The sequence below is a fragment of the Mixophyes fleayi genome, chromosome 2, assembly GCF_038048845.1.
Source record: "Mixophyes fleayi isolate aMixFle1 chromosome 2, aMixFle1.hap1, whole genome shotgun sequence".
Lineage (NCBI taxonomy): Eukaryota > Metazoa > Chordata > Amphibia > Anura > Limnodynastidae > Mixophyes > Mixophyes fleayi.
The window spans coordinates 86,239,938-86,264,993 of NC_134403.1; the positions used below are offsets into that span (position 1 = coordinate 86,239,938).

At 42.8% G+C, this 25,056-nt stretch overlaps 1 protein-coding gene across 2 annotated transcripts in view; it reads left to right on the plus strand.

Annotated features, from left to right (window-relative positions):
• The first annotated feature begins 6,029 nt into the window (after window positions 1-6,029).
• The window catches only part of TIMELESS (timeless circadian regulator), an 83,585-nt gene continuing 64,558 nt past the window's right edge, over window positions 6,030-25,056 (plus strand). Inside the window, exons 1-3 of one of the 2 annotated variants that reach the window (XM_075199521.1) lie at window positions 6,030-6,155; window positions 18,612-18,665; window positions 18,784-18,871. In XM_075199521.1, the coding sequence (XP_075055622.1) occupies window positions 18,787-18,871 (85 nt within the window). In that variant the 5' untranslated portion in view covers window positions 6,030-6,155; window positions 18,612-18,665; window positions 18,784-18,786. The remainder of the gene's footprint in view (window positions 6,156-18,611; window positions 18,666-18,783; window positions 18,872-25,056) is intronic. The other variant, XM_075199520.1, reaches the window with a different exon arrangement.

Genomic DNA, 25,056 nt, shown 5'->3' on the forward strand with positions numbered 1-25,056 from the left:
ACAAATGGTACTTCTGTTTTAAAGGTATATTCAAGGGTGTCCATGTAAGTGAATCTTGCAGATATATTGTCACTCACTGGATTTGGCATAGTACAAAAGGTGTTTAATTACATGTTAATGTTTCAGTCCCAACATGGCTCTGATAATAATAGCAATAAAAACAATTATAATGGGCAATTTTGGGTCAGAATCATTGAAACTTTGTGATCACTGACATATGAAACTTGTTACACTGCATCAAGATTATTAAACACTTTATTTTTTCAGATACCTACATTATATATTGATAAATACAATATACATGTGGAGCCTGTTTCATGCTTGACAATCTGCAACTATATATTATGAGCCCTTGATTTATGCAGTAAAAATATAAAGTCTTTGGTTATTCATTTATGAAGTAAGTAGAGTACTTTAATGTAGGAAGAGCTTGCAGTAAGTTGCAGGATCGACTAGCATTAAATAGGTTTAAATTGATGTGCCACTACTGAAAGAGAAACCCCAAACAATGCAAAATAATGTCAAAATGTAGACATTTCTCGAGATTGAAGCAAGAAATAGGTGAACAAATCTGACAGTATTATTGTAGTACAGATCCTGAATAAAGCAGAACATAGTTTTAAACAAGAAAATACATTAAATTAAGCATTGGGCAGAAATGATGGTATGTAATGTTCATCTTAGACTTACCAAACAATATAATTTGTTTTTCATCTGAAAATGTATCACTGAGTGCTATTCTGTTCAGTTGGCACATAAACATTAACCTGTTTACGCTCAACTCAGTCCACAAAACAGCACATCATGTTAGATGATGGCATCTATGAAATAGAATTATTTGTATTGTTGTTTTCTGTACAAAATAATGTTTAGTTAGTCTGAGATTATTGGATGCAGGTCTATTAAATTGAATTAAATAATAATTTTAACATTAAAACAACATGCCCAAAATTACAATGATGGGGGAAATTAGTCTTCTGCAATTCAATTTCAACGACATTGATCCTATTTTTAAATATGCGACCATAGTGGTAGTCTTTGAGGTAACTAAGATATTAAACTGGGATAGCATATAAAATCCCCTGCAATGCGAGGAACATGGACATCTGACCTATAAGGTGCTTCTGGAGTGCATGGGTGAAAGTACAAATATTACCAGATAATGATTTCATCAAGAAGGGATTGATTATTTAGAGACTGCAAACTTTGATCAATATATGGCTACTGTGGACAAAGAAGTCTTCACTAAATGCACAGTATGTTTGTGTGGCACTGGGACTGATTGCAATCACAAAGGGAGCAGATCTTCAAACTCTGCACATTCTGAAAAGATTTGCAAAGCATGCCGTGCATTCTGAATCACAATACCCTAGTATTTTTCACTGCTTTGCTGTGGAATAACTAAGTACAATGAATCTTAATTTGTTCTTGTTAGTTTGCACAATATTTATTTCAGATTTTGTCTGGTCGCTGCTTTTAGGGGATTTCCATATTTCAGGGGCAAAGGGATTAAAATAGGAAAACATAACAAAAACATATACATGTGTATTTATAATGAAATATTGATACGTTCAACACAGAGAAACATGCATACAGTTACACTACCATAATTATCTACATATCTAAATAATTCACCTATATAGATATGATTTAACTTCAAGATAAAATGCGATGTTTACAAATTTAAATATGTATATAAGTATAGTTAATTTATGCAATATTTCACTGTCAGTAGTGTGGTCATTTGTTCCAAAGATATGTATTTTCAATAACCTGTGGGATCTCATTAGAATTAATTTTGACTGCCTTAATTAAAGTTATTAAGAAAATAAATTCCTTATTTAGTGAAGATGAAAGGAATTAATACTGCAAAATGGTCTCTATTGACCTCGACAGACATTTGCATGTTATTTAAAGCACAATTTGGAAACAACATTAAGTATTTAATGTATCAGAATAGATCATATAAATATAAGTATCCTTTGTTCCCTGTGAATACATTATATAAATATGTAAATATAAATACATATGTATATATGAGTGTGTATAACAATATATACATGCACATATATATGCATACATATAGACATATATGTATATTTTATCTGCAAGTATGGTAATTAGCTGAACACAGGACAGAGGGATTTGTCATTGTTCACCTAAATGAACTGATAATTTCTTTGGAACCTCCATCAATAAACGTTTGAATAAATAAAACATGTTTTTTTGTTTTATTTGTAACTAGATACAGGCTTGATAAGTAGCCTTTGTGCATTTAATGGCGAAACACAGACACAGAAAATAGTTATTGTAGAACAATGATAAAGGCATATATTCTAAATTAATAATACAATATCAGTGTTTGCTGACTGGAATCTGCCATAATGATCTCTGTGAAAGTGGTCTATAATATGTATATAGATGCACTTTTTTTTTACTCATTTTCCCATTTCTCATGCACTATGTTTTTATCAATACATGAGAAATAGATCCTGCTGTATTTTAATATGTTATTAACATTTTGGAACACAATGCCTATAAGAAACAATGCAAAATCTATTTGTTTTTTCCAAAACAGAGATATTTTATAGCTTTGAAGAGGACATTCACTATACAGCTGATAGTGTACTTGATTGACATAAATGGAGGGTGACCTGCAAGAGAAAATGTTAAGTTGGCATTATTGCTTTGTAAAGCAATATAAAGAATTGTAGTGGTCGCTGCCAGACACTAAGGGCATTATGTATCTAGCAAAGGCAAATCATATATCCCAGAACAAACTGCTTGAAAAATTGCATCAGCAAATGTCACTCTAAGGGGCATATTCAATTGTCGTGGGTTTCCGCGGCGTTAAAACTACTAGTAGTTAGCTGGATTTCAGTTCGCGGCTCAGGGAGCTGCGAGCTGAAATCCAGCGAGAAAACTACCGTAATAACGTTTTTTCCGCGCAACGATAATAGTGTGCGGAGCGCAAGATTTTCGCCGATTCCGCCGACAATTGAATATGCCCTTAAGGGAAGATCCAATTAGCCGCGAGCTGCACATTTTCACAGTTTATACGGTAAAAAGTAACACTCACTTTTGCTCGCACCTCTATGGGGCGCGAGCAAAAGTGAGTGATACTTTCACACAAAATAAAATTGCTGCGTACTAGCTGTTTTCGGACAATATGCAGCAATTTTTTTTAGAATTGAATCTAGCCCATAGATGCCAAAATGCCATAAAATTAATTACAACCACTAACCATAAGTGAGACATTTGGTTTATTGATGCCCTGCCCTTACAACACTCAAGGCAGGCCCAGAAAAGAACCTCTGACATACCGATTATTCCCAGTTTTTTTGCTGTGTGTGGACTATCCTTGTAGCCACTCCTTTGCATATAAACTGCAATGCCTTTATGTATGTGATTTATTGCCATGGAAATGCATTTACAAATGCGTTCAATCTGCATTTTAAAAAAATGAATATGTGACCAAAAAGAAACATGTTATCTTCAAGCAGGTGGAATCACTTCTTAACTGGAGCAATTACATTTACAATCATGGAGATTCCTGCAGTTCTCGTTACTGGTAGGACAAAAATAATCAAAATGAACATATTTATGATGATCCTGTACTTGTTACAAACACTCCCAATCCCTGTGCCACCAAACTTCTTTGGTCATTTTCAAAAAATGATCCAGGATTTTGTTTGGGGGAAGGAAACACCTGTGATTCAAACATGGATTCCTTTACCTTCATAAAAGCGAAGCAGGCCTACAGCTTCCATCCATCACAATTACAAATCTGTGCTACTCAACAGGGTACTAGAATGGACTTGATCCACAGGCAGGAAGCTCTGGATAAGCGTTGAGAAACACTATCTAGACCTTCCAATAGAAGTAGCTTCCTGGGTCCACAACCTTCGATGGGTGTATAATCCAGAGATTTCACCTACATTATAAAGCTGGAAGTAATTTGACGCATAACCACATAAATATTTCCCTTTCAAACCTATACAATTGAATCCAAACACATACACAGTTTAGAGTTCTCCTAAAAGGGACACATGTAATTGGACCACTGATGCTTGTCAATTAGGCACGAGCGGTCATCAGGACTTTTTGCCTGTGCATATAAACTAGTACTTTAGTGATTTAATTATTCCTTATACTTCACTATTGCACACCTATGTTGTTCGTTATTTACATACAGAATAAGACCCTGAAAGCAACCGGAATACTAAAGCCACTGCCCTCTATTATATAAAGGAGTGCTTGCAGGACCAACTAATTCAATGATGGGCAACCTGATACACTTCAAGGGCTGCATGTGTGGCCCTCTAACCATCAAAAGAGCTGCACATTACCCTTAATCTCAGCAAAAGTTAAAGCAATCCTTAATCAAACCTCACTCAATCCAAAGCATCCCCTAACACTCCTCACTATGCTCACTCACCCAAAACACTTCCACATGCCCTTTAGAACCCTGTTTACCCTAAAACACCTCTCATCCCTCCCACTTGCTCCAAAACAAGTTCATTTTATGTATGCGCAGAACAGGTTCAAATAAAAGGCTTACTACAGCCTGCGATTTAGGGGAGTGAAGGGGTGGATTATATACAGTAAGGGTGTTCCCGTGCAGGGAACGGCCAAGTCAGCTTCCTAGTTTCAGCCTTAACTCCTGCACCTGTCAGCAGGGCCGGATTAACCCGAGGTCTAACTGGGCTATAGCCCAGGGGCCTCGGGCATCCAGGGGGCCCTTCAAACTCCTCAGCAGCATTATTGATCGGTCGGGGGCGGAGGCGCCCCCGGCCCGATCGATGCTGCTGAGTACTGTCAGTGCAGTCCTCCGTCCCGGCGCGCTGTAGTCTGCTTATTGAGGATATCTCGCGAGAGTTCATGAACTCTCGCGAGATATCCTCAGTAAGGAGCTTACAGCGCGCCGGGACGGAGGACTTCACTGACAGGTAAGTGCTTGGGGGGGGTCCTCGCGGGGGGTGGGGGGCGGCGGACGGCTCACATTGGGGGCCTCGCGGGGAATGGAGGGCCCCTTAGCCCAGGGGCCTCCATTCCCTTAATCCGGCCCTGCCTGTCAGAGGTCTAGTTTAAATCCTATGCCTGGTCTGGCAGCATTGCATTATACAGTGTAAAAAATGTTTTATTTATTTTTTAAAAAAACACTGTGCCAGGTCCCCCCTCCTAATATTAACCCTTGTGATGCCAGCCTAGTGCTGGTAATTGAAAAATCAGGATGGGAAAAAAGCATGGGGTGCCACCTATTTCACGAAAAACAGCATTAAGCAAGACAGCTGGGGCTGGTGGTACTATAGCAGGGGAACTCACCATAATGACACTCAGCCCTATGTGGTTTAAACAATAGGGGTGATTTATTTACACTTTAGGTTTTATTTTAATTTTAGTAAACTAATATGGTTTAAAGGAGGGGTGTGTTTTATTTACATTTTACTTTGTGAGACTATATGGGCCAGCGGGCCTTGGGTGTTAGGGCATGCTGGCACTTGTGGTTCTCCAAGTGCCAGCATGCCCTGGCTGCCATATGCCCAGACTGTTAATGCCAACCCAGGTTGGCTGGAACTTCGAGTTCCACAGAGTAAAATAGTGTTTTACAATTGAATCTACCTCAATGTGTTATCACCGCCACACCACAAGTGTCTGTCACTACCTCCGAGCTCTGGTGTTACACTAAAAGCGAAGCAACATTTAGTCAGGTACAATGTGGTATATGACATGTACATAGAGTATTATGATTACATTATATGGAGGACACATTCCCCGCCACAGCAGGAGAACTCCCAGCAGCAGCCGCTGTATTACACCACTCAGGAGGCGCCGAATATAAGTTCGCTCACAGCTATGTACACAAAGGAGCACATTACGGTGACCACTTTCATGGCTACGGGTTTTAAGACATAAGTTATAATATTGTACCATGATAACTGTCGAGCAATAAGAAGACAGACAGTGTTCTGTACACAGTGTTAGTCCCCCCTCTCTTCCGGGGTAAGTTGGTACAACCCGGTGCAGGACTGACACACGGGAAGCCCAGTGGAGATTCCCGCGCTGTACGGAGCCTGGGGACTGGGGGAGGCTCCAGACATTGTGGAGGTGATCAGACTCTTGGCCAGGGGTAGACACAGTGCAGGTACGTGATTGTAAGTACAGTACGAGTACTTCTACCCGTAGCTGAGGCATGACCGGGGACCTACGGCTCTCTAGCAGTCGGCTGGCAGGGCATTCTGGTACCTGTAGTCCACTGGTTGCTTTTCATCGCAAGCGATGCTGCCGGCCGTGCAGATTGCGCGGAGTGTCTGGGAAATATAAGAAACGTTTATGGGAAAAAATAACTAGAATAATTGTATGACTTACCTGATCCTGTCACTCAGAAGCAGTGGTAGTTCTAGTAACTCATTCTGGGAAACTACTGTAATTAAGACAGGTACCACAGTACAAAACTGACAAGTTAGGTGTTTTAGTATGTCTTATTCACCATAAGTTTAGTGATCTGGGAATTTAAGAGTTAAAGACGTTTAATATATTTATTGACAATCAACAGTTTATTGCTGCCCTTTATGATAACATTTCCTACCCATATTTGTAACTCTTCCAGACTGCTTAATAATTTTAAAAAAATAATAAAAAAATGAATGTCCCTTATACCCCATTCATACTACACCAAAAACCCGGGTTTTTGCAGAGGCACGCTGAAAATCCCGGGTCTTGGTGCAGTATGAATGAATAGTCCAATCACAAAATCCCGGGACTTAGACCCGGGATTTTGCGAGGGGTAATTCCCGTGTTGGACCCCGCTAGCCTGCAGTATGAATGGTGCAACCCGTGTAATTCCCGGGTCTCACCATTCATACTGTAAAAAAAAATACATAAGAAATGTTTACTTAACTTATTTTCAGCCAGTGGTGTCTCTGGTGCGTTGCCGGCTGTCAGGGGGACCTCTGGGTACTAAAATGACGTCATTTCTAGTCCATTAGAAATGACGTCATTTTCGTACAGAGAGGTCCCCCTGACAGCCGGCAACGCACCGGAGACACCGCTGGCTGTAAATAAGTTAAGTAAACATTTCTTATGTATTTTTTTTTAATTAAAATCTTTTTTAACACTTTTTTTTTTTCTAAAACCCGGGTCGGGCAGGTGCAGTATGAACCCGCCCAACCCGGGAATCTTGTTATCTATACTGCCCTGTGCCCCGGCAATATCCCGGGCCGGGGCGGCAGTATGAAAGTGTACCTAACCTACTATGTAAAAATAAAAAGTGTTTTTTGCTAGTATTTCCATTGCCTACCCTATTGCGTTTTTCATGCCGCGTTACTGGTGTTTCTCCTTCATCCGGTCTGGGGGACACTGCTTACCATGGGTTGTGGAGGGGAGCTTGGGAGTTGGCACCTAACTAGTTAATTTAGTACTGCTGGCCCCTCCCCTCTACAAACCCCCTGCCTCTTCCTGTCCAGTTTTTTTAGGTGCCCTGGAGTTGGGCAGCCTTATTTTTACTGCTTAGTTTAATGTTTAAAAATTTATTTTTTTCCTTTACTTTTTTACTTTTTTAGGTGGCAGCGCTGGAGTGTGTTCTAATATAGAGAACACACTCACAGCTTGGCAGCGCAGGCATTCCCCTGTCAGCTGAGAGCCAGCGGTTCTCACTGACAGGGGCTGAAGACAAGGTTCCTGATTGAAGGGAGTGACAAGCGGTCTCATGGACCGCTGCACTCCCATAGCCTCCCCGATAACCGGCGCTGCCATTGCAGGCATAGAGCGCTGGTTATCGGGTAATGAAGATGGCGGCGGCCATCTTGGATTTCGGCAGAAGCGCCGGGGAGAAGGGGCTAAACCAAGATTCCCCCCTCAGTCATAGGAGGGGGGCGTCGGATACCTTCCGCTGCGGAGACCTCTGTCCTAGAGGTCTCCACCACTCTGCCACTATTATGATAGTTCTTTTGAAGGAGAAGACATGGGAAAAAGAACTACAGGAAGGGGGAGCTAATACATAGAGTTCCCCCCTTCTTTCAGAGAGAGAGAGATGGTCCTTCCCAGGTCTTTTGGCGCCAGCACAAGCCCGGGAAAAGGAACAGAGCTGAGGAGAAAGCACAGACTGCTGTCAGATCTGCTCCCCAGGGTGGCCTTTGGCTAAGTATCACCTTTATTTACACACATATCTGATGTGGTTATACTGGGCTAGCAGGTTTACTATTATAGCCTCCTACTAGCCATTGATATTTATGGTGTTTACTATTTCAAGTACAACTTTTAGAATATATCAGTTGTTTACTTGGTATTGCTGTGTTTTTCATTGCTTATTTACTCTCTCTCTATATTAACTATCTGTATATTCAGCTAGATTTTTTATTACTCTGTGTGCTTGGTGTGCCTTCCTTTATAAATATGACAGATAAGGGAAAGGGCCCTATGCCAAAATATTTCACATGTTCAAAATGTAATGTTAAATTACCTAGTGCTCAGAGGGACCCGTTGGCGCTCTGCACGACATGCGAAGCAGAGGCTTCCACTGCACAGATACCGCAGGTTTCAGTCCCACCGTCGGTGGAACCGGCCTGGGTTACCTCCCTTACGCAGTCGGTTAGCTCTTTAGCTCAAATGGTCCTTCAGTCTAACCAGTTGCTGACTACTGTGGCAACTTCTGTGGCTAGTAATGCAAGTTTACAGTCAGACCCCCCGGCTTCCTAAGGTTCTAGTGCTTTGAGTTTGCCGGGACCATCCTCATTACAGACTGACCCAGCCCTGGTTGCTACAGAACCGGCATGGTCTACAGCTTTTATCAGAGGGCTGAATAAGCTTAACCAGCTACTTGACCCCTCTAGTACCCCGCCTGCTAAAAGAAAGAGGCCTAGATATGTTAATCCCCTATTGACCCTCTCAGATTCTGAGGAGGAGTCTGAAGAAGAAGGGGAAATTTATTCGGACACTGACCAGGGTCATTCCTCTGAGCAGGGAGAAGTGTCTAAGGGCCAATTTGTAAACGATTTGGTTTTAGCGGTAAGACAGGCGTTGGATCTCCCGGAACCGGAAGATGTAACCTCCAGAGACAGAAGTCTCTTTAAAAAGGCCAAGAGGAAGGCCAGCCGTTTTCCTCCCTCCGCGGAACTTAGAGATATCGCTGAAGGGGCATGGAAACATCCCGATAAAAGATTTTCTATCCCCAAGAGGTTCTCTTCCCTGTATCCCTTACAGGAAGAAGAAGTGGCTCGCTGGGAAAGTATTCCCAAGGTGGACATTCCCATTGCTCGCTTAGCAAAACATACTTTACTCCCAGCCCCGGGTTCAGCGTCCCTGCCGGACGCCAATGACCGCAAGGTTGAATCACAGCTCAAATCCATATTTGCGGCTGCGGGTTCTGCCTTTAGACCCACATTTGCCTCGGCCTGGGTGGCTAGAGCCATGGAGGCATGGGCAGACCAGCTAGCTGAGGCCTTACAGGACTCCGAATTTCTTCCCCTAGCCTTACACCTAAAGGAGGCTTCGGGGTATATTTATGAAGCAGCCCAGAACTCAGCGGCAGTCTCCTCTTCCATTCAGACGGCCTCCATTTCAGCCAGAAGGACGCTTTGGTTGAAATCCTGGGAAGGTGAATCGGAATCGAAAAGGTCCGTTGAAATTATCCCCTTCTCGGCTGCAGGTTTGTTCGGCCCGGAATTAGATACCCTTATTTCCCAGGCCACGGGGGGCAAGAGCACGTCCTTGCCAGTCTATGCTAGCAGGAGCCGCGCCCCGAGGGGTAGCTCCTTTCGTGGGGCCTCTCCCCATAGGGGACAGCCCTTTAGAGGCAGGCAATCCAATTCCAGAGGCTCCTACCAGAGGGAGGTCCTCGTTTGCATCCAAACGCCAGGCCCCTAAATCTCAGGAGAAGCCTGCGTCCTGACGACCACCCTGTATTGCAGGGGGTGCCTGTGGGGGGACGTCTGTCTCTGTTTTACGAACAGTGGGCAGCGTCTTCCCAAGATCCTTGGATTCGGGGAATTATTTCAGAGGGGTACAAAATAGACCTTTCAGGCCCGGCTCCACGCCGTTACTTCCAGGCCCCTTTTTCCCGAAATCCAGTAAAAAGACAGGCTATACAGGATTGTGTAGCTTCTCTTCTAGCTCAGAGGGTCATCGCCAAGGTTCCAGATTGCCAGATAGGAACAGGGTTTTATTCCAACTTATTCCTAGTCCCGAAGCCGGACGGCTCCTTTCGCCCTATCTTAAATCTAAAGGGCCTCAATGTTCACTTAAGGGTGGACAAGTTTCGGATGGACTCTCTAAGGTCAGTGATAAACGGCCTAGAGAAAGATCAGTTCATAGCGTCCATAGATATAAAGGACGCGTATCTCCATATTCCCATTTGGATCCACCATCAGTCCCTTCTCAGATTTTCGGTGGGATCAGTTCACTATCGGTTTCGGGCCCCCCCCTTTGGCCTATGAACAGCGCCAAGGGTCTTCACAAAGATTATGTCAGTGATGGCAGCATGTCTTCACCTGCAGGGTGTTCAGGTCGTTCCTTATTTGGACGACCTGCTAATCAAGGCTTCCTCAGAGAGTTGCCTAAGCTATCACCTATCCCTCACCCAAGCGGTTCTCGAGGGCCACGGATGGCTGATAAATTTAAGGAAATCCCAGTTGGTTCCGTGTCAGCGCATGGTGTTCCTGGGACTCATCATGGACACCAGCAAACAAAGGATATTTCTCCCAGTAGAGAAGATCACCTCTATTCAGAAGGTAACCTCCCAGGTTCTGTTTTCTCCCAGACCCTCAATGCTCTTGTGCATGAGGCTACTGGGAAAGATGGTGGCCTCCTTCGAGACCATTCCCTTCGGTCGAGCTCATTCTCGATGTTTCCAGTGGGACCTATTGTCGAAGTGGTCAGGTTCACACCTACGCCTAGATCTTCAAAAGATTTCTCTATCCAAGAGGGCGAGAACATCTCTTCAGTGGTGGATGTGCCAGGATCACTTGAATGTGGGCAGATCCTTCGCACCTTGGTCGTGGATCATAGCCACGACGGACGCCAGCCTCAAAAGTTGGGGGGCAGTGGTCCTGCACCTCCGGCTCCAGGGATGTTGGTCGGTTCAGGAGTCGGCTCTCCCAATAAATGTATTGGAATTGAAGGCCATTCTTCTAGCCCTTCTGGGAGCACAATCCCTTCTTCGGGGCCACCCAGTCCGTATCCAGTCCGACAATGCCACGGCCGTGGCATATGTCAACAGACAAGGAGGAACCAGGAGCGCAGCAGCGATGGATATCGCAGCCCAAATATTGGTTTGGGCAGAGCTATATGTTCCGGCAATATCAGCAGTTTTCATTCCAGGAATAGAAAACTGGGAGGCGGACTATCTAAGTCGAAACCAGATGATGCCGGGGGAGTGGTCCTTTCACCCGGAAGTCTTCCAATCTCTGGTTCACAGGTGGGGTCTTCCAGACATAGACCTCATAGCTTCCAGACACAGCAAAAAGGTCCACAGGTTCTGCGCAAGGGTAAGAGATCCCCTAGCGGCGGCAGTGGACGTCCTGACGATGTCATGGGAATTCAGGATGGGATATCTGTTTCCTCCAATCCCCATGCTTCCTCGCGTCCTCAGACGAGTTCGACAGGGTTCCCTACCAGTAATTCTGGTAGCCCCCTTCTGGCCACGGCGTGTGTGGTTCGCAGAAATAATATCTATGGCGGAAGGTCCGGGATTCCACCTTCCGTATCGTCACGACCTTCTTCTTCAAGGTCCATTCCATCACCAGAATTTACATCAGCTCAATTTAACGGCATGGCTGTTGAAGCCAGCCTTTGGAGGGCTAGAGGGTTTTCTTCCAGTGTAATTCAAACGTTGATGCGAGCTAGGAAACCAGTGTCATCTCGCATCTATCACCGGATTTGGAAGGCATATATTAGATGGTGTGAAAGTAGGACATACCACTCGTCCTCCTTTCGCCTCCCTTGCTTGTTAGCTTTCCTTCAGCATGGCTTAGAAGCAGGCCTTAGATTAGGCTCCTTAAAGGTTCAGGTTTCAGCCCTTTCGATATTTTTCCATACGAAGTTGGCTGACTTACCAGACATTAGGACTTTTTTCCAAGGAGTTCTCCATATACAGCCTCCTTATGTCCCTCCTACAGCTCCATGGGATCTCAATCTGGTTCTGGACATGCTCAAGGGACCCCCCTTCGAGCCTTTGAACAAGGCGGATTTGAAGTGTTTGACCTGGAAGGTCCTTTTTCTTCTGGCTATTGCCTCTGCTTGCAGAGTTTCTGAATTAGGAGCCCTGTCCTGTCGGGAACCTTATTTGGTGTTCCACAAGGACAGAGCGGTGTTAAGAACCCTTCCTTCCTTTGTGCCAAAGGTAGTTTCGGCTTTTCATCTAAACCAGGAAATAATTGTTCCGGTTTTCTCATCCACTTCTCATACGGATCAGCAATCAATGAAAAAGTTGGATGTGGTTAGAGCTCTCCGCATTTATGTTAAAAGAACTTCCCCGATTAGGCGGACTGACTCACTGTTTGTTCTTTATGACGCTAATAAGAGAGGCTGGCCAGCCTCAAAACAATCCATCGCCAGATGGATTACGTCTACCATCAGGCAAGCTTATATTAATGCTAGCCGTGCTGTGCCGGAGAGACTTACGGCCCATTCCACCAGATCGGTGGGGGCCTCGTGGGCAGCAAGGAATGGAGCTTCTGCAGACCAGCTTTGCAGGGCAGCCACCTGGTCCTCTGTCCACACCTTTACCAAATTTTACCAGTTTAATATATTTGCCTCTGCGGATGCAAATTTTGCTCGTAGTGCTTTACGAGCAGGGCTTTCAGAGTAGTCCCACCCTTAGGGGGCTGCTTTAGAACGTCCCCATGGTAAGCAGTGTCCCCCAGACCGGATGAAGGAGAAAAGAGGATTTATGTACTTACGTTAAATCCGTTTCTCTGATTCCGTCTGGGGGACACTGCGATCCCTCCCTTCTGTTTTTCTTCTGTGTGTTCTTGTGTGACTGACCTTTTTTTTATCTTGGGCTTGTTAAAACTAACTGGACAGGAAGAGGCAGGGGGTTTGTAGAGGGGAGGGGTTTGCCAGCAGTACTAAATTAACTAGTTAGGTGCCAACTCCCAAGCTCCCCTCCACAACCCATGGTAAGCAGTGTCCCCCAGACGGAATCAGAGAAACGGATTTAACGTAAGTACATAAATCTTCTTTTTCATAATGCTGGATGGTATCCAGCCTTACACTTTTCTTGTGATATTGAGGATATTCTGACCCCTATTCATTAATGACTGCATTTTTACATGATCCCTTTCAATCCTTATCACATAAGGTTTGAAAGATTGTGGGGCCTATTTATTAAAGGTTTTCCCCCTGTAAAATCTTGTTTTCAGGGATTAAACACTAAATTGGTATTTATGATAGTAGCATCGCAGCAGATATCATAGATATCTGCTGCTTTGCATCTCCTATCGTTTTACTGAGCACTCCCCATAACAGTGTATGGGGAGTGGTCAGTAACGCTAATTAATAATAAATGTAATGGACTTTTCAAACATGATAATGTACGTCAGCTGAAGCTGGCGTACATTATCATTAATGAAAAGTTTCAGTGCTGTCAGCTCTGCTCCGAAGAGCAGAGCTGAACAGCGCATGTGTGGAGGGATCACATGATCCCTCCCTGTCATTCACTTTCTCTCTCTCTCTCTGCCTCTCTGCAAACTATAATTGCCGATAGAGAGCAGAGATGTCTGTGCGCATGCCCGAGGGCTTCACTCGGCGCATGCGCACTAGAGTAAGAACAGGACCCCCGTTGACCACATACTGCTTCGGGAACGAAGCAGCTGTGGTAAGTATGATTTCTACTTCACAGGAACAGCAGTTTTTCGGAACTGCTGTTCCTGTGTTGCTTTTTTAATAAATATGAGAAATAGTTCAATCCTTATCAATGCGATAAGGATTGAAAACTATTTTTCATATTTTGCGAGTGATGATAAATGTGCCCCTGTGTGTGTTTATGAAAAAACTTCAACAGGAACAGCAGTCGTGAAAGACTTGTTCCAGCAAAGACCCCTCTCCTATCTTTCCTATGGTCACTTTCGCATAGTGACTAGAGGAGAGCAGTAAGATGCGGTGAGGGATCTGAAGATCCTTCTACTGCAATGCTCTCCCCATAGAGTTGACCTGAAAAATTGCACATGGTAATGTACATTACTGTAATTTTAAATGCCTTTTCATCACTTTGATAAATTGCAGAGTAGAGCAGTCCCCATAGACATGTATGGGGACTGCTCTGTATTTCAGGGGGGAAAAAAAAATCAGATTTATTGCCCAACAGCAGTAAATAATTGTCTTTCCTATTATAACACACTATATGGGGCATATTCAATTGTCTGCGGAAACGCTGAAAATCTCGCTATTACGGTAATAGTGTGCATAAAAACCGTTATTACGGTAGTTTTCTAGCTGGATTTCAGCTCGCAGCTCCCTGAGCCGCGAGCTGAAATCCAGCTTACTATTATCGTAATAACGGTAATAGTTTTAACGCGACGGGATATTCAAATAATTGAATATGCTCCTATGTGGAGAAATTAAATTCCCTCCAGAGTAATGCCGCGCTAAACCTATTACTGCTAATGTGGTAATTTTAACGCTGCTTTCTGCTCGCGGGTCAGGGAGCCGTGAGCAGATTTTTCTAAGGAGAACACTGTAGATTGTGTACTTAAAAGTCATAAAAGATTCAAAAGTAAGGTAAAAGTTATTGTGAAAAACTTGTAAACGCTTAGAATGCCGTAAAACAAATTGAAATCAACTTTCAACTAGTACTGCTTGGACTGGAAACAGACACAAGGGGCATTATTTATCAAGGTTCAGTTTTGTAAAATCAGCAATGATTTTTCTTTTTGTTTTGTTTTTCTGGTGAGATTTAAAAAAATAAGTTTATTAAAGGTAATCTCTGGCGGGGTTTAATAAAAAGATAAATTAGAAATCGTCTTTTTTTACAAAACCGATCTTTATAAATAGTGTCCAAGATGTCACAGGGTTAAAATATTATGTCCTTGGTTGTAACATTCACTTCTGGGTTCTAAACTGCTTCTGGCAGCAACATCAGCAAAAGAACTCTGAGAGCCAGACCTTCGCCCAACATCCGTGTCCTACCTCACTAATGCTCTTATGGCTGAATGGATGCAAATCTCCACAGCCATGTTCCATCATCTAGTGGAATGTCTTCGCAGAAGATTGTGGGATATTATAGCAACAACAAGGGGAACCAACTCCATATTGATGTCTATGGTTTTGGAATGAGATGTCCATCAAGCACATATGGTGTACACATACTTTTAGCCTTGTGCATATGCTTTCCTACACTGTATTGTGACTAGTTAAGTATAGTCATTTTAGATTGTAATGTCCCATTCAGTGCTTTATAAGAAAGCTAAGAATAAGTCAGAATGGCTAGTGTGTTCGCACAGCTCATCCAGTTGAATCTACCTTAATGTGTCTTTCCTCTGTGGCCTCCAAACTAAAGGTAAATATTTTTACTTAAGGTCACTAGGTTAGGTAGTGAGTGAGGAAGGTCTGGGTTATGTGGGGAAGTTTTCGAATACATGTGGGATTTGTTAAGAAGTGTGAGGCATTTTATAGAAAGTGGGTGTTTGCTTGTGGAGCCATTTTGTGGCATGTGGTGTAGTTTTGGGGCAACAAAATATTGTAAGCTTGTGAGCAGGGCCCTCTTACCTCTGTCTGTATGTATTACCCAGTATTGTCTTATAAATGTTTGTTCCCAATTGTAAAGTGCTATGAAATTTGCTGGTGCTATATAAATAAATGATGATGAAGTAAAGAGCGTTTTGGAGTGAGTGATGGATGTATGACATGTTTATCATACTTTTCCTGTAATAAATCATTGTAGTCTTTGCTCTCTATGGAGCTATTTCAATTCTAAGCGGTGTGCCACCTGCCACCGTTATGTCCGGCTGTGCACATTTCCGGGTACTATGGTATGCCAACATCACAGATTGTGTGCAGGATAAAGTCTGAAATGTTGCATCTGACCTTTCCGAAGGCACTCTTAAATCTGCCCCTTTGACAACTTGTGGGCTGAATACAGGATTGCAAAGCTGTAAAATGCCCCAGCCTTTCTCAAATCTTATTTAGCAAGATTCCTAACATGGTACTGGAGTAATATTTAATATAAATAGAGCTGTATATGTTTGGCGTAATTCTTTTAATTCTGATCAATATTGCACACGCATAACTCATGATTTGTATTTATTTAAAGGAGTTAACTGTTTATGTAAGATAAATTAGTGTCCCTATGGTGCATATTTTATATATTGTTTATACATAAACTATAATAATAAACCTACATGGCAAGTAAGTACATTCATGGCCAAAAGTTTTGAGAATGACACAAGTATTGGTTTTCACAGTTTGCTGCTTCAGTGTTTTTAGACCTTGATTGTTGCTTTACAGCAGCCATTTCTTGGAATTGCTTAGAATGTTCTTTGGTCTACACTGAAGAAGCTCTTTTGGGAAATGCACTAACCAACTGTTGGACCTCCTGCAGACAGGAGTATTTATTAGACTCTAATCAAATCACTATGTGACCTCTGAGGACAACTGATTGCACCAGTGTTGACCCTTCTTTTTGAAGACCTCTGCAATTCGCCCTGGCATGCTGTCAATCAACTTCTGGGCCACATGCTGACTGATGGCCGCCCATTCTTACCAAATCAATGCTTGGAGTTTGTCAGAATTTGTGGGTTTTTTGTTTGTCCACCCGCCTCTTGAGCATTGACCACATGTTCTCAATGGAATTAAGGTCTGGGGAGTTTCCTGGCCATGGACCCAAAATTTTGATGTTTTGATCCCCGAGCCACTTAGTTATCACTTTTGCCTTATGGCAAGGTGCTCCATGATGCTGGAAAAGGCATTGTTCATCACCAAACTGTTCTTGGATGGTTGGGAGAAGTTGCTTTTGGAGGATGTTGTGGTACCATTTTTTATTCATGGCTGTGTTCTTAGGCAAAATTGTGAGTTACTGAGAGCAACCCCACACATAAATGGTCTCAGGATGCTTTACTGTTGGCATGACATAGGACTGATGGTAGCGCTCACTTTTCCTTCTCCGGACAAGTGTTTTCCCAGATGCCCATAACAATTTGAAAGGGGATTCGTCAGAGAAAATGACTTTACCCTAGTCCTCAGCAGACCAATCCCTGTACCTTTTGCAGAATATCAGTCTGTCCCTGATGTTTTTCCTTGAAAGAAGTGGCTTCTTTGCTGGCCTTCTTGACACCAGGCCTTTTGTCCAAAAGTCTTCGCCTCACTGTGCGTGCAGATGCACTCACACCTGCCTGCTGACATTCCTGAGCAAGCTATGCACTGGTGGTGCCCCAATCCCGCAGCTGAATCAACTTTAGGAGATGTTGTGGCACTTCCTTGGGCGCACTGAAGCCTACTTCACAACTATTGAACCTCTCTCCTTCAAGTTCTTGATGATTCGATAAATGGTTGATTTAGGTGCAATCTTACTAGCAGCAATATCCTTGTCTGTGAAGCCCTTTTTTTGTGCAAAGCAATGATGACTGCACATGTTTGCTTGCAGATAACCATGGTTAACAGGAAGAACAATGATTTCAAGCACCACCCTCCTTTTAAAGCTTTCAGTCTGTTATTCTAACTGAATCAGCATGACAGAGTGATCTCCAGCCTTATCCTCATCAACAATCTCACTTGTGTTAACGAGAGAATCACTAATCTGATGTCAGCTGGTCCTTTTGTGGCATGGCTGAAATGCAGTGGAAATTTTGTTTTTGGGATAAAGTTCATTGTCCTGGCAAAGAGGGACTTTGAAATTAATTGCAATTCATCTGATCACTCCATGACATCCTGGAATATATGCAAAATTGCCATCATAAAAATTGAGGCAGCAGACTTTGTGAAAAATAATATTTGTGTCATTCTCAAAATTTTTGTCCATGACTGTACATAATCATGCAGAAAGTATCCAGATTTTCAATTCTGTGCTAGAAGTGTGGGGACACCTTCAATTATAAGTTGTACTAGGCATTGACTGGATCATTTTAGATTTAGTAATGATTTAGTAAATAATGTTAGTTCAGCACATTCTTCGCTCTGCATAGATGATTTAGAGAACTTGACATTTTTCAGACAATGATTGTTTTAGAATATCGCCATGTGCATTATGCATTCCTATATAGATCAAAGATGCTTTGCAAATAAACTTGATCTCAGAAATACGTTCTTTCAGCACCCTTTCTAATGAATATAATATATGATGAATGTATATATATATATATATATATAGATAGATAGATAGATATATGTTTTATGGAATTCATTACAGCACATTTGTTACATGTCAGGACGACTAATTAAGTGCATGAGTAACACATGCTCTATTGACAATAGGTAAAAATATTACGTGGGGTTTCATAAGGAATTCTTGAAGTTTAATGCACGCTGAATTTTGGCAACATTTTGTATCCTTCGATGTATATTTAAAATGCCATATAATTTGTAGATCTGTTTATGAAGCAACACCCAATACTAAGAAGCACTTGTTAGTAAGTTATTGCTCTCTTAAATAATAAATTTCACTTTATCATGTTGAATTGCAGTGTACGTTGGCATCCGAGGATATTTCATATTAACCCGGAACAGTATTACATCAGGTAAGGTCGAGTTCTGCCATGTTAGATTTTACACCTTCTCTTGGAACTCTAAACTGCAATAGCACATTTACTTATCAGTAATGGAGATATTAAAACTTCTGTCCTGTTTTGTCTCCAGTCCATGATGAATTGTGAGTTATTAGCAACCTGCAGTGCCTTGGGGTGCCTAGAGGGGGATACGTACCACAAAGAACCTGATTGCCTTGGTAAGTGTTACCTTGCTAACTTCACCTTGAAATGATGATTGTAAAGTAGAAGTAGATGTTGTGACTCTGCTACTAATAATATGGGAAATAAATATTATTCCATATTAATGTCTACCTGCTATGCTGTTTTGAAAACTCTTAACATTAGCAGGCTGAGTGATGTAACATTGTTGATAAACATACCATTACTTACAAAAGTAGAAATAACATACTTTATTAAAAGGTTCCAGTAACACAGATGGAAATACGTGTGGGGGGGGAATCCACTAACATAAAATGTATAAATAAAACAATGTCAAATATAGCAGAATGTTAAAGTTGGAGGATATATAAACTAAATCTTCTTGATTTGGAGAGGGTGTACACACTGTAAAAAAGGTGATGAAGATGTAGAGTAAGAGCACAGTTGACTAATCTACCATAGTTTTCAAACCAGTGTATTTATGTCAGTAGGTGATGAGATAGATCAATAATTATATAGATAGCCACCTGCAGATTAGTACATGATGCTGTAGTATGCAAAACTGCATACTACAGTGTTTATGTATATGTGTAAGCAGACTGTTTCGCTGTGAAGCAAAACAGGTAGGTGTTTTCAGCAGGTTGCTTGGATCACGCTGATGACCGCAGAAGATAGGGGAGACAAATGCAATGAGACACAAGCTCATCAGTTTATTGACAGACTGGGAACATTGTGCACGATTAGGGAAGCAGCTTTGTTATTCTCAATTGTAAGTTGACATTTTGTGTTGTTTTTTGTATTCAAAAGAAATATACCATATTGCTTTTATATGTGCTATATTGTATTTTCCCCATTTTGTTTACACTGGGGTCATTAGTCCATTTTTTTTAATAGAATATGTATATTTTTATCTATCTTTTTGTTTTAGGGTTACGCATTTTAGGGTGCCTTAGTTTATTCTATTTGTTGATCCTGTTGATCTTCTATTTCAGTTATACTCTGTTTTGTTGATTGGAGAGATCTCTGTCTATATCTTGCCCTCTTTATACTTTTTCTAATAGCTGTTGATATGGGCAGATCATGTGATAGAGATTACATGTGATCATTCAGAGACACTATACTGAAAGCTGACATCTTGATGAGGTCACAGGATGTTTCTTGGGGGTACAATAGCATGCTCTTGCCAGTAGATGGGATGTTTACACTCTCTTTAATACCCATGAATACTCATAGCTGTCCAGAAAATGGCTAACTTCATGCACAAATGAGAAAAAAACCCTGAATATAGGGTATTTGATCAAACTGTAAGAAATTGTAACGAACACGTTTAGTTATGTATTGTCTGTTCAGATATGGTTAAAGTGCAGTTGTATAGTTGGCAGGTCTGCTAGTATAGAAATGTATGAAGTGTGTCTCACAACAGGTATTTGAACCCAATCGGTGTGTTGTGGTGCAGTTGTTAACATATACTATCCCTTTGTTTACCATGCACTTCCCACATGGTGTTCAATAGTGACTATATGCTATTCATATCTGAAGCCACCCGCACACCAATACTCAGCATCTTCTGACATGATTTGTAAGATGCCTGATAACAATACTATACATTTTTTATGTAATTGTGGAGCCACACATGCTGCCATATTATGCCAATTGCCCATAGTGTGTGACTAGAATGACCTATACAATACATGTAATTTACTATAAACAAAATTAATATTTATTTGGTTATAAAACGATCTTTTTGCTATAGTTACTTAACCAACGATTCCAATGAGGAGCCAGCAAGCTGTGTATAAGGCTCAGCTCCTGGCAGCAGGCTTAGTTAGGCTGGAGCAACCCTTTAATGTTTCAACATTGTGTTATATGTGATAGCACTTCATAGATAGGATACGAAAAAGAACAGGGTACTTTTGCTAGTGAAAAAAATTAATTTCCCTTGCACAAACATTTTGGGACCATGGGGTATAGAAGGTGCTGTGTGGACTAAGGCACTAAAGACTTGTCTAGCCTGTTCCACTCCCCTCTATGTCCCTCCGAACAGAAGCCTCAGTTTTTTAATAGGTGCCAGCCGAGTATGGCATGTTTTAGTTTTGTCTTTTATTTTAAATTAGTTTTTTTTTCCCGGTCCTGTTGCATTCATTGCCGGCATTCACAATGAATGCCGCAGCTATCTGTCAGGTAGAGCGCCAATGTCGCTTTAGTCAGACACCGAAAAGGTTTTGTATTTATTACCCTTTTCTGGAAACAGAGGTTGCGTCATGGGAAACTAAACAGAGTGTGGATGCCCCCATTACGCATTTGACGAAGTCCACTATAATTCCCATTCTGCTAAATTAAAAGATGGCACAGACAGGAAATGTGAAGGAATTTTGAAATCTATTTAATTGGCTTCTGGCGTTTCCCTCCATCCTATAATGCAGGCAGCATGGGTGATCAACACCGTGGAAAAATGAGCCCTCGCTCCGAGTAACGGCATCCTATCAGGTGTGGCTAGATCAGAATTGTCTTCACTGGCAGATCTTTTTAAAGATGCTGCTGAATTCTTGGGGGATGCTGTCCTGAGCGCAGGTCAGGGATTGTCCCAGACTTCATTCTTAGCAGTGGCAGCTAGATGCAAGCTCTGGCTCAGACCCTGTGAGGCGGACATCGAATCCAAGAGAGCCCTGGAGGGCCCTGCCTTACGGTGGCTCAGTGTTGTTTGGTCCGGCCTTAGAAAAGTTAATATCTCGAGCCATTGGAGGGAAAAGTTAATTTCTTCCAGTTGCTTTTCCCAAGGCAAAGGGCAGAAGATTTTGCTCCTCCTTTTGCTTTTTTGTAAGGTTTTTCGGTGACTCCATGAGAGGTCAGTCCTCTCCCCCGTGGGGTGGTCAGAGGGGACGACGCCCTGAACCCAAGCTGAAGAACCTGCAGAACTCGCTCATTCCCCCACCTGGAGGATCAGTAGCGGGGGCTCGTCTACTTGTATTTCGGGACCAGTGGTTCAGTTCTACTACAGACGTCATTTGTTCCCTGTTGGCATTGGAAGTGATTGTCCTGGTTCCAAAGGAGCAATGTTATTACTCAAACCTCTTCCTCATGCAAAGACCAAATTTGTTATTCCATTTCATTCTTAACCTAAAATCCCTCAACACCCACTTGAGGATATCCAGCTTCCGTATGAAATCCATCCATTCTGTCATTAATTCCATTGAACAGAACAAGTTCCTGGCATCCTTTGATATCGAGAATGCTTATCTTCATATACCCGTACAAGTTAACCCGTGCATGATACTCATGCATTCTAGTCAAATCAAGCTACTTAAGGTGTTAAAAAGGTCAATTGGATGAGCCCTTTCTGAGAAAATAGTTTTGTTACACACACTAACACACGCCGCTAGGCTTTTATATATTAGATAATGCTAAGAATTTAGTAGGTCAGTGTAGTATATAACTCCGCCCAGCAGGCGGCGCTGCAGCTTGAGCACTCTGTCACCCGGTAGTTTTTTCCACACACACACACTAACACACGCCGCTAGGCTTTTATATATTAGATGGGCTGGCCACCACGACCTTCTGAGGTTTCCAGTGGACCAATACCACTTCAGAGTTCTACCCTTTGGTCTGTCCACAGCGCCATGGGTATTTACGAAGGTGGTGAGTCATGACAGGGTGTGACGGTTTTACCATACCTTGACAATCGCCTGATCAAAGCAGATTCGGTTCCTTGCATTCGTTCTCACCTGCACTTGACGGAGGAGACCCTGCAATATCACGGTGGGGTCATCAATTGCAAAATGTCCAGCCTTGTTCCTACCCAGCACATGGTTTTCCTAGGTCTCTTTTTCAACACCAGGTGCCAGAAGGTCCACTTGTCTATGGACAAAATTTGGAAAATTCAACACCATCTAGCAAGGGCTGGCAGCACCTGCAGCGTTTCAGTGCTGACAGACGGCTTAATGAAGCCGCTGTCACACTGACAACTTCCGACATTCCAGCGCTGCCTTGAGAGGCATAGAGTGCCGGTAATTGGAGTGATGGCGGCCGCCAACTTTGCTGGAGTATACCAAGTTCCTCCCTCAGAGATAGGACAGGGAAATCCTTGTTTATGCTGCACATATTCATTAGGACGAGCAGAGGATATATAAAGGTTTTGGACTGTTAAAATAGGAAGAAACAACCATCAATTCTACAAACATGCAGGAAAGCTTGAGGGGCGGAGCTAATGCATATAGAGCTCCCCCACCTCTGCTTCGGGTTTTGGGCTCTCCAAGAGATTGCCCGAGAAGACAGCAGACTCTTCTCAGCCTGATATCAGGGGACACTGCTGACTGACTCCTCTCCTGCATATCTGTCTTAGCTGGAAGGCTAAGTGCCAAACATTATTTACTTTTATACGTCGTATTGAAAATAGAGGTATATTAGTTAATGTGTTCCAAGTACACGAATATATTATTTCCTACTTACTCAACCTATCTCTTTTCACATATAGCTTGTTACGAGATACAACTTTTGACTGTCATAGATTAGTTAGTATACTTGTCATTATATCAAGCCTATATCTTGTGTGACTGAAATTCTATTGCTTTACTGTGTTTCCCATTAAAAATATGTCTGATAAGGGGAAAGCACTACGTGCAAAATATTTCACTTGTTCAAAGTGTAATGTTAAGTTGTCGATTGGACAAAAGGACCAGGGAGCGCTTTGTACAGACTGTGATGCGGGTGCGCACACTTCGCAGGCCCAGATTAATGTAATGCCACTACCAGAGGAACCAGCATGGGCATCTTCTCTGGCGCAGTCGGTTACTACACTGGTCCAACTGCTTACTAAGCTTACAGGATTAACAGCGGTTTCTGCAGTTCTCCCCGCTGCTTCAGTAGAAACTCGCCTCCCGGTGGCAGTAGGGATACTGGTGACCGCTGAGACATCTGATGTGGCTCTGGCGGGTCCATCATCCTCTCTCGCTAACCCAGCTCCTTCCTCTAGAGAACCGGCCTGGTCCTCATCCTTGGTCAGAGGCCTAGATAGATTAAACAGGTTTCTAGACTCACCAAGACCTATACTGTCTACAAAAAAGAGGCTGCGGTCTGTAAATCCTCTGCTATCCCTCTCTGATTCCGAGAGATCATCAGAAGAGGAGGGTGAACCTATTCTTAATTCCAATTCTACGCAGGTCACGAACCTGATAGAATCCGCTAGATATCAGGGCATTGACGATCTGGTTTTGGTAGTCAGACAAGCCCTGGACCTTACGGATTTGAATGAAACAAAATCTTCGGATCAAGGCCTTTTCAAAAAAATGAGAAGGCATGCTATGCGTTTTCCACCGTCGGTGGAGTTAACAGACATTGCAGAAGCAGCTGGACCGGAAGTTTTCAATTCCAAGGAGATTCCTTGCCCTGTACCCATTACAAAAAGAGGATCTGGCCCGCTGGGATCAGATCCCAAAGGTCGACACTCCGGTAGCTCGCTTAGCTCGTTACACTACACTTCCGGTGCCAGAAACAGCGGCCCTGCAGGATGCCACAGACCGCAACAAGGCCACATCAGCGAATCTGTTACAACAGCACCTGACTCTTACCATCAGGATACTGGAACACTATGGCTGGTTAATAAACCTGCACAAATCACAATTGATTCCCTGCCAGCGGATGACCTTTCTTGGGCTCATCATGGACACCAGAGAACAAAAAGTGTTTCTCCCAGAGGACAAGGCAAGCTCGTTACAGGAAGTAACTACACGAGTCCTGACCACTCCTAGGGAAGATGGTGTCGACCTTCAAGACAATTCCTTATGGTCGATTCCATTTCTGCTGCTTCCAGTTTGACCTCTTAACAAAGTGGTCAGGTTCCCATCTGCAGTTGGAACACCAGAGGATCTGCTTGTCTTCCAAAGAGAGGGTGTCTCTTCAGTGGTGGTTAATCCAGGATCACCTGGTGGTAGGCAGGTCCTTTGCCTCGTGGTCCTGGATCATAGTGACCACGAACGCCAGCTTGAAAGGGTGGCAAGGCCTTTGGTCGACTCAGGAGTCTTTCTTGTCCATCAACATTCTGGAGTTGAAGGCCGTGCTAATGGCTCTTCAGGGCACCCAGACCATGCTTCAGGCATTCCCGGTTAGGTTACAGTCCGACAATGCCACGGTAGTCTCTAATGTCCACACACACGGGGCGGGACCAGAATTGCTGGAGCAATGTCGGTGGCAGCACAGATCTTGTCCTGGGAGGAACAGAATTTTCGCT